The sequence below is a fragment of the Haemaphysalis longicornis genome, unplaced genomic scaffold (assembly GCF_048455015.1).
Source record: "Haemaphysalis longicornis isolate Haplotype H1 unplaced genomic scaffold, Haemaphysalis longicornis Haplotype H1 scaffold_4, whole genome shotgun sequence".
In the NCBI taxonomy this organism is placed as follows: domain Eukaryota; kingdom Metazoa; phylum Arthropoda; class Arachnida; order Ixodida; family Ixodidae; genus Haemaphysalis; species Haemaphysalis longicornis.
In genome coordinates, this window is record NW_027526361.1 from 150,202,867 (window position 1) to 150,220,824 (window position 17,958).

Sequence of the window (17,958 nt, forward strand, 5' to 3'; positions counted from 1 at the left end):
CATTGCATATCATCTGGAGCAGACAACGTTTCATTCGAACTGGCCCTTACACATACAACAATCCTGAAATTATGTGTTTGTTCGTAGGAGAGAGGACACAATTGATAACTCCACTACAAGGGAAGTACCACAAAAATTAAGAATTCAATAAAACCCCATGTTTTTGTTATTAGTGTTACGTTTGTGACTGACTGTACATCTGTTTTTCGTGTTCCCTAACGATGATATTTGGGGGTAACCACCCTAATGTTGTTTATTCACCCATATTTGAGTTGCTTACCGAGAGGTGGGCAGCCGGGTTGGAATATGCCGCCGTTAGGATAGAAGTCCACGTCACCGAAGGGCGCATATACTCCCAGATTACCAGCAAGTACGTTGTACCCTGCCGTTGTGTGAATGGCATCAACGTAGGAGGCATCCTTCCTGGTAATCTGGTGTTCATAGCCTTGAAACAGGGGTCCTGCCGCATCCAGTGCTGCAAGAAATCAAAGGATAAATACACTATTACGAATAAATATTTAACTTCGGCCATGACAGATGCATCCGATAATTTTATTCGTTGGTTGCCTTCTGTTTGAAATACGGTACAGTTCAGCACCTGCATCACTAAACATGGTCTCCGTGACTACAGGGATACATCTCGTTCTATTATACGTAGTTTTCGTAGTACACAAAATATATAAACGGTGCACCGCATCATTGGAAGCTCTGTATGGCTTAATTCCCAAAACGATAGTCATAAACACTCAAGAATGTGGCACGCCCTTTGTCGCTTCTGTGCTGCACCAACAAGCTCATTTGGTTCTGTACCACCCAACTTTACATTGGTAAACTGTGTGGCAGTCTGTTTGCCTGTCTGTAACACACAGACAAAAAGTCTGTCTGTCACAGGCTGCCTGTAGCGAGACCCCCCTCTCCTCCCCGCCCCACGGTATCCTGCTAAAGATAACGTTTGCAGGTTATACGTCCACTTTCGCCGGGCATGATGGCGAACATTCCATTGTGAAAATTTTATTTTTGGTTGCAAATAGCGCAAACAATCTGTGGCCAGAGAGGAAACAGAAAGATGCCTTTCCGTGTTGCTTTTTTTTCTTCTGGTTTGAGTGGGCTATTTGTGAAAGGTATCAATTCCAACTTGTCTGGCTCGCAGTTATACTTACTTTCTTTCTGTTTGGTTCTTTTTTTGGTTTTGAAAAATTACGTCGACCAATTATCTCTGTTTGCCCTAATACAACTATTAAACGTCTGACCCTCGCCAAATCTGCATTTTCTTGGAAATGCAGGGCGTTAAACGGTCGTCGAATGGGGCGGGGTGGGAGAGGGGGGTACTCGGCAAAGAATGGTACTTAATAAAACAAACGTAGTGGGTATTATGCACGTATTCTCGAGGTCGTCTAAGAGGTACGTAATAGAAATCTGCGGAATAATTATATTACGTAGGCATCTTTATTACGACCGATATCTCGTGTCACGGCTGTCTTTTTCTAAATATATTAAAGGAACGGTCGTCAGAGGGGGATCGAGTTAACAGCGGAGGAAAATTTTAGATTTAACGCATCATAAAAGCTAACTTGCAAGCAAAGTCAAGTGTAAAGTATCAGATTCTAATTATTGTGGCGACGGCTTCATGCTATGACAATTGTCACAAAAAGCAGCAGTGTTTATTCGGTGCCTGAAACAACCATATACAACATTTATGCCCCACATTATATTCTATATATTTACCCCTCGGAAATCAAATATAAAAACTTATATGAATCCGCAACTGTAACATACCAAATCCCTTTTATAAATACTGTGGACACTAAAGGGCACAGCAGCGCAGGCAGCGCGGGCAGTCTGTGAAAAACCGTGTGTAAAGACGCGGCCGATGCCCCTAATATGCCGTGTTTGAAAGCACCGCGCGACCCGCTTTCTCCCGACCGGTGCTGCTGTGCCGGAGGGATCGCGCCAGTAGGTAAGTAAAAATGTCCGACAACAGTCAGGTGAAGTTAGACGCTGGACAAAATAATTAGCGTACAATTGTGCTTGCTCAGAATTTCACATGTGTACTTGCTGCTGTGAGCACAAGTTTTGTTTTCGGTTACTTCTTCGATTTGAAAGGACGAATACGTAGAACAAGTCAAGTAATACTCGGCGGGCGTTGCAAAACAGCCTGCAACAAGACAAGAGTATTGCTAGAAAGCGGAACTGGAGTATTGTACCTGAAATTCGACCAATCTTCTGTCCAGTGGCTTTAACAAAGTAACGGCCACAAAATCCAGCGATATGCGCACCCATGCTAAATCCGATCAGGTGCACGAGCCTGGGTTTTACGGACCAAGAGAAACTTGACATCAAATTCTGGATAAGCACGGACATCTGGCGGCCCACCAATGCAGTGTTTGCCACTGCCTTTGCGTAGAAGGGAGACTTGCAGCCACGAGACCAGTCGACCAGAATGACGTTCATGTCCTCCTGTCATAGCATGAAATGAGCAAAACTTCAGATACTAAATAACAGATAACAAACACTACGGAAACGCAGCTGAATATTTCAGTGTCAAAATTAGCCAAAATAAAAACTCGTGAGTTGAGGAAATCATGGCCTTCTAAACAGTTTCATGTACACCCGCTTGCAAATATATGACGTTTCTGTTGTTAAATTTAGCCAACGAATTAACGCGCTATATATTCTGAGCAGGCCAGTATTTGTGACGACATCCCGACAAAATGCAATACATAGACAGATTGGAAATTGCGGTAAGGGGCTTTTCACCCCGAGTGTGTGTATACGGCGTATGCAGAGTAAAAACCATAGGAAAGAAAGAAAACATCCGCGAGGTAAAGTTTATACAGTGCGCGCACCAATTAGCTCTAGCGGCGACACTATATAACCTTACGCGAGAACGGCACAACCAGCCCTTTCAATGGTTTAAAGGGAGGGTAAGTTTTAACCCTCACTAGCATACATAGAATAGTTGCGAAAATAAGGTCGCTATTACAGGAGCGCCGTCCTGCTGTGGGTGTCACTCGCAAGCAAATTAACCTTCCATGCAAAAAATGTGCAGGCTGTATTCATTTAGCAATCTTTTTCGGACGGTGTGCTTCAAGACTCTCGTAATTTTGAGTTATTTGCATCCCAGTTGTAAAAAAAATTAGGTTTCCATCTCTGTGTTGTAAAAGGACACTGAAGTGAATTTGTCAAGCTCCCGTTTTTGCTCGCACTGCGTAGACCAGCTCAAATTAACACAGTTTTCATCGTTTATCCGGTTGATAAGTCGGTAATTATTTTACAAAGAAGAAAGAAGAAAAACCACTATGCGCGATCTGCGGGGGCCGCACCAACTGAAGGCTGTGACGTCGGGAGGAGGTGCACCGTGATTGCACGATGTCCTAGATTAGCATTCAAACAAGTTTCGGTTTCGGTTCTGTAAACAACATGCTTGACATCCGGTGGAATCGTTGGATGGGCATTCTCGATACCTCAGTAATCGTCATACCGCGCTTCTGCCATGTTGTGGGCTATAACATGCCTACGTTAAACCTTCCAGGACGGCTTGGAATCGTAGCAATCACCAGCCTACGCAGTGGATGGACGCCCATTTTGCGTCAACCACAGACGCTCAAATGCCATGCGCTTCTCCGCCATATTTGGAGCTTGCCTCACTCATGCCTGTATCGTAAAAAAGCGTGTAAGCACCAGGTCAAGGGTCTGCTGATTCTGGCCTGTGCCCACTGCCCGCAAGCAGTCGGTGTTTATGGCAACAGCACGCCGACGAGAACTCGCTAGCGCGTCAGTGTCATTCTGCGCGCGTTCAGTGAACTCGCTCGTGGAGCAGTGAAGTTTACGCCCCAAAAATAGTGAACTCAGCATGGAAAATATCGGCAAAAGCTAAAAAATGAACTTACAAAAAAATGTATCCTCGGGTATTCGAACTTGCAACTTGCAAAATAGGCCTAGCGCTCCAGACCACTCGGCCACGGGCTAGCGCTGCCGGCATTGGAAATATGAGCCATATAAGGTTCAACCAGTTTACACTTTTATTTAGTTTTAGCATTTCAAGCAGCTTAGGTGACTATTTGTTGTATAGCGCTCGTGCTGTAAGCGTCCCAAAACTTCCACAATATCTCACGTCTAGTTCTTGCATTTCTCAGACGGAAAAGCGTTCGCAGATGCGTAGTCATGCTGCTGACCGCTGTACTTGCTTACCCAGCGTAAAAAAGTGCTTCCTTCTCGCTAGTTTTACGCTGTATGGTAAAAGTTAATTTTATTTCCTTAGTACCTATATTGACTTCTCCGGCTGACTTCTCCCTCCTTCAAGTGGCCTTAGATTTTCCTACTAGCGAACCAGTCAGCGAAGTATCGCATGTGCGCTTGTGCAGCGCTTGTGCGGAGCGACTTGGAGCTTGATAGAGTGTACAAACTAATAAACTGAAGAAACGAATTCTTCCATTGACAAACGTGCCGAGGCTTAGTTTCAACGTCGTTTCAACTGAGCGAATGGATTGCGACGACCCGTCGGCGGCCGACGGACTAAACGCTCGGCCGACTGACTCTGTCGCAAGGTCGGCGAGCCGTGCAGTAGCGCAGTCAAGCCAAGTCATTCACTCCTGACGTCACATGAAAACGCCACAGAAAATGCGCGTTGATGCAAAGAGTGGGACAGCATCTTCGAATTGATTTTTCTACTCATTAAATTCGCGTAAATGCACTCAGAGTGGTCGAAACATGGCCAATGGACTCCGGACTACAATTTGCGCTAGTAATCCCGCAATGTTTGCAGATCACTTCAGTGTCCCTATAACATGTATTGGAATACAACCCTACAGTTATAATTCACAAAACACCTGTACCCGCCCTTAGGTAGAAAAAAAAGCTAAAGCCGTTCCACTAAGCATGAAAGCTTCTCAGCCTCTGTGAAGCATAGTTGGAGTAACAATTTGTATAGGGAAATCAAATAAAAAATTCAGCCAGTTTTGCACCTGTAAAAACTGCTGAAACAGCGCAGCTGACTTCAGCCCGCTGGCGAGCTACTCCCGGAGAGCAGGGGGTCTCTCACAACGCTAATTGCCACGGCATGTATGTACTCAAACCTGACTTATGAAGGTCTGGTAGTTTATTGGTGCATATATGTGGGGTGGTAGTACGTCACCAGCCCCTGCGCACGAGCTTTGTTCGCGCACCGGAATGCTGTCGTATTGTGTTGAAAGAACTTCTGGGCAGGGTTCAGAGTTGGCGGGTCGGCGGTGAGCCCTCACGGCCAAAACAGTACGGTTTTGATTAGGCAAACTTTCGTGTGACTACGGCAGTCGTATTTCGCGACTTCTACACTCTGGAGGCCACCTCCCGCCGGGGCGGCAGTCGCTCTCAGCGCCACTGGCCAGACGTGTACGTACTCGATGTTGACCCACGGAATTCGGGTATTTTATCGGTGCATATGTAGGTATAAGGACCTGCTCCGCATGCCGAGATAGTGTATGGATTACCATCGAGGCGGTGACGTTATCTATCGGCCCAGCGGTGTACCTTCGCCTAGCGTAACGCACAACACCTCCGCCTGGCGTGACGGGCGTCATCGCGAGACATTGCGATCCCCTAAACAGCTCCGGTGTTAAAATCTACTTTAAATCGCCCAAAAAAAGACGCAGAGTGCCTTACCACCTTGCTACCTTAGCACGCTTGCACCGACCAACCCGAATAAGCTTAATTTGGCGGTGCTGACATCAAATCGCACGACAGGCAAATGTGACGCCACATTACACGAGAGAAAGTGCAGGCCGGTGAAGTAAAACTCTAATTCTTGGTGCGTTGCGCTCTGAAACGTCGCCAGTGCGCCTGTCCTAAAAGTTCGCACCACGTAAAAACCAAAAGGTCGCAAGGTAAGAGACGCAAACTAGAAAGGAGGGTAAAAAGTCTTCAATTAGTAGCCCGTCGGGAAGGTGATGATGCTTCCTTTTTCAACGAAAGCTCGCATATCTAAGTGCCCTAAGGAATTTTCTCTAGAGAATGACTGCACTGACATTGTAACTATCAATTAAAAAAATGAACTGAAATTTCAACTGCTGTCACGGCAACTAGATATCTCGTAATCATTCCTATCATTCAATAGAGGCAGTAATATTGCACTGCCGGTTTGTAAACAAATAAAGCGCTACTTTTTCCGTAGGTGTTCCGAAAAACGGGCGGAGGTCTGGACAATAGCGTACAAGCGTGTTGGAATATCCGTTTTACTAACAAATTCCAGAATTTTTAATCTACAACCGAATCATGCCATAAAAATGGATCGAAAAGGAACGCGAACAGAACACAGCTAAGTATCATCAATTATATGACCAAATATTCCCAACATTACAAAGTGAAACTGATACGGTCCAGTGGCTATGAACCCCTTTCAGAAGACCTTCTTCCTCAGGCATCTCTTGTCTAGTAGAGCACTCCCAACCCCGGTCCTTAAAGGGGCCATGTAGACAAAATACAGTAGGCTCTCGATAAACGGAATTTCAAAGGACCGAAAAAATTAGTTCCATTTAACAGGAGTTCTGTTCACTGAGAAAGATGTGCAACAGTGGAAATTTATGTGCGTAGGCATTCTTAAAGGCATTTCATGGAACTATAAGGATTGGAAGCTGAATGTAGTTGACAGTTTTTCACAAAGCAAGGAAACTACAAAGGGCTTAGCCACAACATTCATAAAGTTTATTGGCAACAATCAGTGACTGTACCCTAAAATGCATGAAAATGCATCAAAGAGCCGTTTTCGAAGTAAAGAATGATGTCCTTTTATTTCTAACGTAAGCGCATGGTCTGCACTCCTTGGGTCTCGACTTCGCGAGGGCTTACCAGCCGCCGACTTTAGAATACAGCAACGCGGTAATGAAGCACGAATAGCACCACGATGGCACGAACGAGGTGGCAGTAGCTAAGCCCTGTAACCTAGGCGATTTGAATTGATATCGAACGACTAGAACAAGAACAGCGACGTTATATTCATCGCGCTAAGATGGCTGACTACTAACGAGACGACGCTTGCGAGGCCAACGAGGCTAAAAAAATAAAACAAGGACTAAGACAGCGGAACCGCAAAAAGCTGAAGCTATTGGCCATAGGTTTGACCGGAAGTTCTATTTTTGGTTCCGTTTACACGTTGTGGCGGAGATTTTAGTTCTGATTACCGAAAGTTTTTTTACGTTATCTGAATACGAAACCTACCAAGTTATCGGCAACAGTTTCGTTAAGCGGAAATTCCGTTTCAGCAATTTCCGTTCATCGAGATTCTACTGTTCAAGTTAGCATCATTAAAAAAATTTGATGTTTTAAATTGGCCCCAGCGCGTGTCCGGTGGCGAAAGATGCCGTATTGACTGAGAAATTAATTAATTTATGCTAAAATTTTGATTCTCCCCCAAACCATGTGTTCTTGTTACGTCAGCTTTGAAGTCACAGGGGCGGCTATTGAAACGACCTTCCAATGCGCCGTTAGGGTCTGCAGCCTTGCTTAGGGGACTGAAAAGCGGGATTAGGGGACTGAAAAGCGGGAGCTGCTGAAATTTCTCAACTTTAAGACGAACATAGCATATTAAACCATGTCAGGAAGACGTAGCCCAGCTTTGCCGATTTTGCGGGGAACCCGGAACGCTACGCTATATGGTCGGAGGGTGTGACCAATCCACACTGATTCCCCCCAACCTGCAGCTTTTCTTTCGAGATTTGGGAGAGCGCCTTGGCGAGCACCGGCCCGGACGACCAGTTTCGGCTGGCTCAAAGGGGTGTCGATGCTGCCTGCGCTCAAGGCATCCTGGAATGAGGACGCCTCCTTCAAGATTGAGTACAATCCCCCCTGTTGATTTAAATAAACGTTTATTAGGTGCCGAGCACCTTAGGACCGCACAATGTCCGTCTGCGTCCGGTCGCATAGCATTACAATCGCTAAAAATCACACAGGCACCGGTAGTATTCGAGCCTGTGCCTGGTAGACCAGACACTGTTACCCTGGTATTCTGAGTCCCTCCTCCGCTCTTGGCTCCAGGGGAGGAGATCCTTGAAATTGATTTGTCCATGCATAAGCATTGCGGAATCCTCCCCCCAGCCGATTGGAGGGAGAAAATGGAGTGGAGGAGGGTCTCAGAACACGGCCCTTAGTGTCAATCGTCTTACCCATTGGGCTACGACCATGAGTTAGTACCCGAGAGTCAAACGGCTTACTCCCTCGCCTGTAACGGTGCGGACTACCTTAGGACCTCGCAACGTCCGTCCGCGTCCATCCGTGCACCACCACCATAAAGCTAAATTTAAGCGAAATTCGATTTGAGCAGTGAGTTGCAGTTTCATTTAGGTAGTAATCAAGGTGCAACTCACGGCTCAAATCGAATGACCGTTGGGGCGCAAATCGGATGTCACTCTGGGCGCAGCTTGGATGTCATTTCGAGTCCCCGTACTCCGCACCCTCGCCATCATCCACGGAGTGGAGATGCTGTATTTTTTCACATTCCAGAGTAAGTGAAGGAATTGTCCCTTGTCACTGTTTGTTAATGCGCCGATTCATAGGGCAGCAGTTTTCCCTGAGCGCATGGATTGCACCACTAACAAACATCTTCTTCAGAAAACCTCGTGGTAATATCCAAGAATTGCCGTTCAATGCCAACGGGTACTTCGTGTGTAAAGGCTGGGCCTTTGCCGTGTCGATTAAAAAGCTCTAAAATATTTCCTACCATAGGAAGGGGCGTTTCCGGGGTTAGCTTCTTTAAAACCACTACAACATCATTATCATATTTATTATCTAAGTACTATTTTGCCCCTGACATTGCCCGGAATCTCTCCTATGAAACAGAGTGAGGAACGTCCAGAGCAGCCAAGCGCCGCGGCTTCCAGAATACAGTGAATGAAAACTTCTTTGTCTTCAATACGCTCAATCCTACTGGCAAATTTTCGAGGAGTATTTATTAAACAGCGCCTTCTAGCTCGTTCAATGAACTATGTTGGACGGATATCAAAGAGTTTTAAAGGGGCCCTGAAAGGCATTTTGAGCACACTAAATGAACTAGCGCAATCGCTAGATTGGGTCGCCAACGTCACCTGTGCCAAGTATTACTCTTTTACGCGCAGCGGAAAGCTCACACTTTTGTTGCAAAGTTTGTCGCTTTTTTCTCACCCTTTCCTTCGTGTTTTTGGACGCCGCCATCTTCACATGTCTACATCATCGATTCCCAGATGTTCGTCATGAGCTAGACATCCTGCTATTGGGCGGCTTTTTCACGCACTTCCGGCAAAGAGATGAGTCGTCTGCTCAGCGTCGGCTCGCCGGCTGATCTGCCAGCGGAGTGCCGGAGTGCTTTGACATTTTACGACAAACGAAACAAGTGTAAACAAACGCTTAACCGTTTGTATTGAATGCAACACGGCCATAACACGACGTGGATTTTATCTTACGTGAGTACGTACCATAAAGAAAGTCCCGTGGCACTTCTTTGGTGCAATCGCAGAGAACGCCCTCAGCCGAATGCCCGGGTTTGACGCGTACATTTTATTCAACTTCAAAACAATCCAGAGATGCGTTTCGAACGAACGCAACGTCACAACATGCGTTGCAAGTCTGAACCGCGATTGACAGACGATGAGTTGCCTCCTCCTGCCCGTCGTAAATACGGCACTCACCTCACACGCGGTTTGCGGGGACGAGCAGCAAGTCACAACTCTGGCGCGCAAGCGAGAAGGCTTTTAGCCAGGCACACTGCACATACCCCATGCGAGGTTGAGTGGTACGTCGTTCGAGAAAGATAATCCAGACCATGGGAAGCACTATCCACCCGCAGAAGTACAATGTCGCATTTCATCGCGAAACGAACGCGTCCACAACACACAGGAGGCGATGCACACACACACACACAGCTTCGGTCGCTGCATTGGCTTAGCTGCAAGCTTCGTTCGGACAATGAGCGATGCTACGACGATACAGAGCTGCGTGAGGACGACGTGCTAACCACTTCAAGTATTTAAAAACACAGGGGCAAAGAACTAGGTTCATCCGAAGCAAAAAATCTTTCCTCCATTATACGCCTCGAGCGCGGCCTGTAGGGGCGCCACTGAAATCCCCCTAGCGGCCCGTTTCGAAAGCAGGCGCGGGAGTCCGCGCCCCGCTCCCCAGTGCCGCCGCTGCTTTTGCGGCACGTTCACGACTGAGATTTACCGTTTGTGGGCGTTTGAAATCCATGTTTGTGTGGAGCAGTCACTCTGTTCGCAAATGGGGTGTGTTTACGAGAGTGTAAATGTTTCCGACGCGATCTTAGTGTGGTATTTTCGGTCTGTATAAGCGCCAGGTGTGTGTCACAGGCCAGCGTCGCGGAACCGGCGTATGATGGAGCCGATTGTAGTTACACTGACCTGAATTTACTAGCCGTGTCTCCGTAACCACCGGTTCCTCAGATGTTCATGCTACGGCTATACACTAGGATTTAAATCGGTTTTGTGCGCTTACATAATCAGCGGAGCACTCATACCTGACAGCACACCAGTTACGTTTGCCAATATTATACCTCAGATATTGATCACCACCATTTACAAGCCAGTCTGTGTTAATTTCGGAAATATTCAACAAAAGTACGATGGACAATGCATAATTATACTCGGGGATCAGCACACGACAGGGTCGTCTTGTCGTGAGGTGTGCGCCCGCAGACCTTCATCTGCTACATATATCCTCTGCGAGCAGCGCGGAGACGGGCTTACAATATAATCCGCGTCCGCGACTAAATGCTTCTTCGAAATATCGTCATATGGCACAGGGAGCCTGCAGAATAAACCAGAAACTGAAATCAGAGGGCCTTATCACATACCACACTCTTCCAACGACACATTTCATCGCTTTTTGAACAGCCTACCCTGTATACTTCCAAAAATGCGTCCGCCGTACGATCAGCTCTTCGTTGAAGTAGAAAAACAAAAGGAAAGTGAACGCGAGATTTATGTGTGGGATTACTAAAACGTTCATTGCTTGATTCCGCTCCGCATTTGTACACGGCGTCCCCCTCCGCGCCCCCCCCCCCCCGCCCCCCCACCGATTTCTCGCGAAATAGCAGTGCATTTCGCGTATAGTTGGTCTAGTGAAACCTACCTGGCTTAAGTTTAGACGAACGTCTTTATCATGCGAGAAGCTGCACTGTTTCACTGTTTTTTTTTTTTTTCATTTCTGTTAGAACTATTATGTTTCTAAATTCCGCATTGGCACAGCATTTATTTTTCTGTGGTTTCATTTCCTTGGTTCTTGCTATATGGCGTCTGTGGGCACATATTTAACGACGCACAGGCTTGGAATATACTTTACATTTTCGCATGGTTTATATTCTTATAAAAGGCATAAGTTATTGTCCGGGATTTGGTAATCACATCCCCGAAACATATTTTTCTGCGGCGTATATATGCGAAACGAAGCCGCATTCGTTGTCTACGCTGCAAAATGAAGCCAACCTCTCATTGTGCCAGTATCAGGTCTAAACGAGGCGTCAGAAGAATTCATTTGTGCCTGTTTTGGAGGTGACATGGGTGATATGTTGCTGCCGTCGCCGACGCCCGGAAGAGCGGCGACGAAGCGCGCAGAACCGTGTCCCCGGGTAGCTCTTGCAGGCGATCGCGTACTCTACGAAGACGCAGCTGCTTTTTAAGTGACCTAAACGTACTCTTTGCCTATAGTCGTCACCATAACAAGTTTTTTTAGGGCGCGGAAAGGCGAAAAGAAGCGAAATAGAACCAAAACACTGCACGAGCCTCTATCAGTCACGCAGCGCAAATCCCGTCAACGCCGCGGAGAAGCGGCGGCAGGCGGCGCAGCGATCGCGAAGCTCGAGGCGTATAGTGCCTGAAATATACTGGCTAGTGTGCCGAGGGCGGGCTCCAGCGGGCGCCGGGAGCGATGTACGCGGCCGTCTGCCGCTTGGGGCGCTGCCGTGCGGGAGTGTGCGCGTTCATCCGGCCCGAGCAGATCGCGCGGTTACCTCCGAGCTGCGTAGCAGACGGCAGCGCGGCAGAACTTTCCATTCCCGCTTGCGACGAAAGCGAGCGAAGGCGACGGGAATTCTGTCGCGCAACCAAAATCTGTCCCGACCATTCGACAAAAACGATCGTCGCGCGACAAAGCGACGGAATTCCTGCCGCTCTCACTCGCTTTCGTCGCAATTAAGTGCGAACGGGCCTTTATGCGCAATCTCCGCCCCACATAAAACAAGCTCTTGCTTGTCGCCTGAGCATACGGTTGATATCTGACTACGTTACACTGTGCTTGCCAGTGTATTTAAACGACGTCACTAGGTTTGAAACGTACGCGCTCGGCGTGCAGCTTTGTAAACGCAAGCGGTTTCACATACGCACGCTATTTTGCTGCTAATAGAGTTTTAGTACAGCGTTTGTGGCCTTTGCATACGCTAAACGCTAAATTTTTGCGTCCCGCTACGTGACACCGCGATGGGAGTTGTAGTAGAGCGTCTCATCAGTTTTGCGTAGCGACACACTAATGCATACGGCGCCATCTGTCAAATGTTTTCCGAAATGTCTCGCCGGCTGATCTGCTAGCGGAGTGCCGGAGTGTTTGGACATTTTACGACTATCCAAACAAGTGCAAACAAACGCTTTCCCGTCAGTGTTGAATGCAACACATGGGTGAAGCGTGTCAGAACACGGGTTCTCGCTGATCGAGTGCAGCGTTGGTTTGCTCTTCGCCTTCACGTTCATCGCCGCTGATAAAGCGATCCGATCCGGCGCGTTTTGTGCACGGGTTCTGTGTCGGTTGAAAATGTCTTTTTTCACATGCCGCCGGTAGTAGGAATTACAACCACCGCAAAATAACACCCTGCACCAGCGGGGCCACATCTGAGACCGCGCTTTTTGGATAAACAGTGCGCGGTGCACCAAAGGGAACGAGCGCACGATTCTCCCCACGCGGCTGCGAGTTCGCCGCCGATACCAACTGCAGCCCTGCAGCTACGTACACCGCGAAAGGGCAAGGCCAGGCCGCACACATGCGGCCAGGTCATTCGTTCGCTTTTCCAGCCTGTGTCCATGGTGTCTACAGAGATGAAAAAGCCGAAAGAGCTGGCCCGTAGCAGACGGCAGTCTGTGGGAGCGCAATAGCGGAAGTACGTCACCGCTGAGGAGCGGAGCATCATGGGAGGGGAGGCCAACAGCGAAGAAACAGTTGAAAGGAGGAGGAAATACGGCGCGACGATAATTCGCGGTTTTTGATTTACGATTTCTCAGCTAATACTCATCGCTTTAACAAAATTCTTGCAGGAGGAGATTGCTAATACATTGCTTTATTTAGTTACATGTACACATATATATATATATATATATATATATATATACTACAGGGAGCAGTAGAACTTTGAAGATGGTAGAGAACACAATAAAAGAAAACTGAATGAGGTAAAAGCACGATTGTTGCCAAAGAGACTTGCTTTCGTCAGGGCAATCTCTCGCCTGGCTGGCACGCTTTATATAGGGGTACGTCCCCCTGTTGAGAGGAGAGAAGGAAAGAAGGAAGTGAAATTCAGAAAGCGGATTTGTTTGGGAGTATGTCGGGGGAGATATTGAGGGGCAAAAAAGGTTGTATAGTTTGAGCCGCGAAGTAGGTGACCGGGAAGTCAGCCGCGGGTTGATATTCGGGGAATTTTCGGAGATAAAGGATGAGAGGGTGTTCGTTGACCCGCCGCGGGGCATACCGAAAGGTTCTCAGAGCCGCCGGAAGCAGACCACGTGGTGAGAGTGGGGTCCTTATCACAAATTCATAAATTCAACTCCATGGTACCTACTGGAATCAATGCGTCTAGGGGCAACTTGTAATCCTTGCGATATTCACCGGGAATACAGAATTAGGCATTGTCTTGCATATACCTTATACAAAGACTATGACCCCTCCCTCTTTTCTTTACCTGTTCACCTAATTTCTTTTATTTTCATTCCTTAGCTTCCAGCTTAATACTCGCACGCATCCCTGCAACATTTGCTTATGGAATTCCATTTTATTTATTTTATATCTCCGTTTTTTTACTCCGCTTCGTCTTGTGCCCCGTACGTCACTCTAACTTTATCTTTTCGTTTTTGAGTTTCAGGACAGGCCTGTTCGAGGAATGTTGCCGTGGGCGACACGTGCCATTTCAGTTGTCGGGTTACTGCTTTTTCTTTTGTGTGTGGGTTTGTGTAGTTTCCCTCCCTGTTTTCCTTCTATTTTTTTCAACTTTTTTTTCTTTTTTTCTGGACCTAATCATTTCCCCCTTTCTCTACCTTCTCTTTTGACCTGAGGCTTGCAGATATTTTCTGATAAGGACCCCACTCTCACCGCCTGGTCTGCTTCCGGCGGTTCTGAGAACAAACACCCTCTCATCCTTTATCTCCAAAAATTCCGCGAACATCAACCCCCGGCTGACTTCCCTGTGACCTACTTCACGGCTCAAACTATACGACCTTTTTTGCCCCTCAATATCTCCCCCGACATACTCCCAAACAAATCCGCTTTCTTAATTTCACTTCCTTCTTTCCTTCTCTCCTCCCACCAGGGGGACCTACCCCTATATAAAGCGTGCCAGCCAGGCGACGATTGCCCTGGCGAAAGCAAGTCTCTTTGCTGACACGTTGGCAACAATCGTGCTTTTTGCCTTGTTCAAAGTTTTCTTTTCTGGTATATATATATATATATATATATATATATATATATATATATATATATATATATATATATATATATATATATATATATATATATATATATATATATATATATATTTATATATATATATTTATATATATATAATTAATAAAAAAATAATAATGTAACGTCAATAACGGTAAAAAAAAAATCTAACCACTCCCCTATGCCTTCTTTGGCGTTGTAGACTGCCGGCATTTCTTTCTGTATTTCCTAACGAGCCCCTCATTTCCAAACCCTATTATCGTGCGAAACCTTAGCGAGGGCCTCGGTTCTGGCAGCCTTGATGCCAAGGTAGCATAAGAGGGTTTCCCGCCAGTTAACCGCTCATGACAGGCTGTAGACGTTCGCGTCACGCCCCGGGGGTTGAAAAAGAAGGTCCCCTTCTCCCCGTGTAGTCTGAGTGGCGCTGGCTACCACCCTTAAGCGTCAGATACAGTTGCAGTAAATATAAATACCCCAGAAAGTGAAGCAGAACACAGTCGCCCAGATAGCCGAATTGGTAAGGCATTCGAGATCTAATCGAAAGGCGTGGGTTCGGTCCCCACTCTGGGCGCGTGTTTTTCTTTCTTTCTTTCTTACGTAATTAATAAAAAAAATAATAATGTAACGTCAATAACGGTAAAAAAAAATCTAACCACTCCCCTATGCCTTCTTTGGCGTTGTAGACTGCCGGCATTTCTTTCTGTATATATATATATATATATATATATATATATATATATATATATATATATATATATATATATATATATATATATATATATATATACAGTCGAACACGGATATATCGAACACGGCTATATCGAATTATTGTCTATATCGAACTCATAAATTATCCCCTTGAAAATTCTGTGTAAAAGTATAGGAATTCGTACGTTTATATCGAACCGTATTTTTCCCGACATTGCGTATATCGAACGCCGCGCGAGCTGGAAGGTGCTCTGCGGCGGTCGCTGCACCCCGGATTGAGGTTGAGTAGGATGTGGAGGAATGTTCGGGCATAGCGAAGATTGGCTCGTGGAACTAATCCGCACTACCGGAACGAATTTGCGCTTGCCCAGTCGGGCCCCTCTACTGCCCGCCGTAGCGTTAGCAGACGGAGCTCGGTATGCTAAATCTCTCTAGGCACACAAGCCCGAACGCTCGGAAAATGTGACAATGCGAGGTAGGGATGCCCTGACTGCGCACGTCCTTTTTTGTTGTTTTGCGGCTGCGTACGTTCCCCGGCTTGCCGAAAAAGGTTTTTTTTTTCTTCTTTCTCTCTGGGTCTGTCTTCCCCCGATATCGTCTCAGGAAAGGGAAGAGGGAACGAAGGCGCTGGCGGCCTCCTTCTTTTGAATTTGCTGCTGTTGCTGCTGTTTGGCGAGTTGTCCAGCACCTTTCGGAGATCACTGTTTCTCTCGGAGATGACCATCGCGAGCGCTTTGCTGGAGTCCGTTCAGAGAGCCTTGGAATTGTTACCTTCAAAGTTCCTGTGGTACGTGCGCGCTGTTCTTCTTTTGCCTGCGTGTTGTGCATGGTGTGCGAAGGCGCAGCGTACTGCTGGAATTTTCTAGTTGTGCAGCCTCGAGAAGATCCAGACCAGCGTCTTTAATTTCAATTCCAGGACGAAGAAGCAGGCCAAGATCGGCGATTTTTTTTTTCACGGAAATAAAGCGTCCTGTTGCGTCGTGAGTGCGGAATTAGTTGTCATTCTTGAATGCGACGATCCGTAAGTGATCGTCTGCCATAGGTGAGGTCTCAGAGCCCATATTTTTTATATCGAATTTTTTATATATCGAACTATTTCGCGATCCCCTTGGAGTTCGATATATCCGTGTTCGACTGTATATATATATATATATATATATATATATATATATATATATATATATATATATATATATATATGTCAGTGATATCAGCAGTAATATCTGTTCTACTATTCGATTTTTTGTGGATGACTGCGTTATTTACAGATGAATTATGAACACCTAACATTCCTTATCAACTGAGAAGGTAATGTAGGGATTGCAGATGAAATTGTGTTTAAAACCAATGCCATAACATTTACTAAAACCAGCATGTCACAGCGCTGTCACTACATTCTTAATAGTACGTTTATACAAGCAATAATCATGGTAAAATGCGTAGGGTCAAAATAACGTCTGATCTGATCTGGGGCCATCCTATCGATACAATAACCAGGAATGCATCTGAAATACTCGAATTGATTGGTCGAAATAGGCATTGAGCTAATTTATTACAAGTGTAAATATTTGCTTATTCATTAAAACCCGTAGACAGGGTTAGAAAAGACCACTTGGAAGGGAGACAGGGAAATTTGTTTTATAAAAACAGGTGCTAAACGTCGGAGTCTGGTAAATCGCTCTTAATTTTTTTATTTAGATTAATTAGGGGAAACGTGATATGGGCCTGACGCTTTTTGTCCCTATCCATTTTGCCATGACTGGCTTTTTATCAATTCTATTTCAGGTGGGATCAGCTCCATTGAGCATGAGCTGACGCAATCGGTCTGTTGTGTTGGTATGTGAAAGTCATCCCAGAATTCGCACGTGTCCTTGTTTTGCTATTTTACAGAACTGAAGTATCTTCCAACCATGAGTTGCACTCACATTTTCTGCTGTGGGGTGCCAGATTGCCTCAGGGGGCGATTTCTGACACGCGTGCAGGTGCTCAACAAACCTCTACGTGAAGCACCTCACTCTCTGTCCTATGTATCCTTTGCCGCCGCCCAGAAGAATAGTGTACACGGTCCTTGCTTCGCGTTCAACCAACTTATTTTCATCACTTGTTTTAGAGACATCTTTGGTGGCTTCCCCCACAGTGTTTAGTTCTTGGCACATTCCTTTAGGATTCACTGGCGTGAAAAGCTCAACGTTAGTATCAAAGTGCACCCATATCTGTTTTAATTTATATGAGGCCTTGTGTACGCATGGCACAGCAGCGTGTTTCTTGTCATGGCTCCTGTGTACCAGCCGTTTCTTTCTTTTCACGTTGCTCAAATTTTTTTCGGCTCAAACTAAAACTAGCCTGCTGACTGCGTAGCCCCTTGCTTGTTCCACCTTTAAAATATTTAATTTATTTTATAGTTTCTTTTTACCTTTTTTGTCTTCACAGTTTCCCGCTTTATTTTCTGAGGAGTGGCCCGCCTCCTCCAAATAAATCTTGCACACGCCAACGGTCAGAACATACTGCGCAGTCTCTCGAACTTCCCGCTGTTCCAGCACACTACCAACACTACCATGAATTTTTTTTAACTGTCGCTACCTTCCCCGTACCTCG

The 17,958-nt window shown here is 46.2% G+C and overlaps 1 protein-coding gene across 1 annotated transcript in view; it reads right to left on the reverse strand.

Moving 5' to 3' along the window:
- Positions 1–257: 257 nt before the first annotated feature.
- LOC144180047 (pancreatic lipase-related protein 2-like) overlaps positions 258–17,958 on the reverse strand; it is a 58,255-nt gene continuing 40,554 nt past the window's right edge. Inside the window, exons 4-5 of the mRNA XM_077708455.1 lie at positions 2,205–2,457; positions 258–475 (exon numbers count right to left, since the gene is read on the reverse strand). Coding sequence (XP_077564581.1) covers positions 258–475; positions 2,205–2,457 — 471 coding nt within the window. The remainder of the gene's footprint in view (positions 476–2,204; positions 2,458–17,958) is intronic.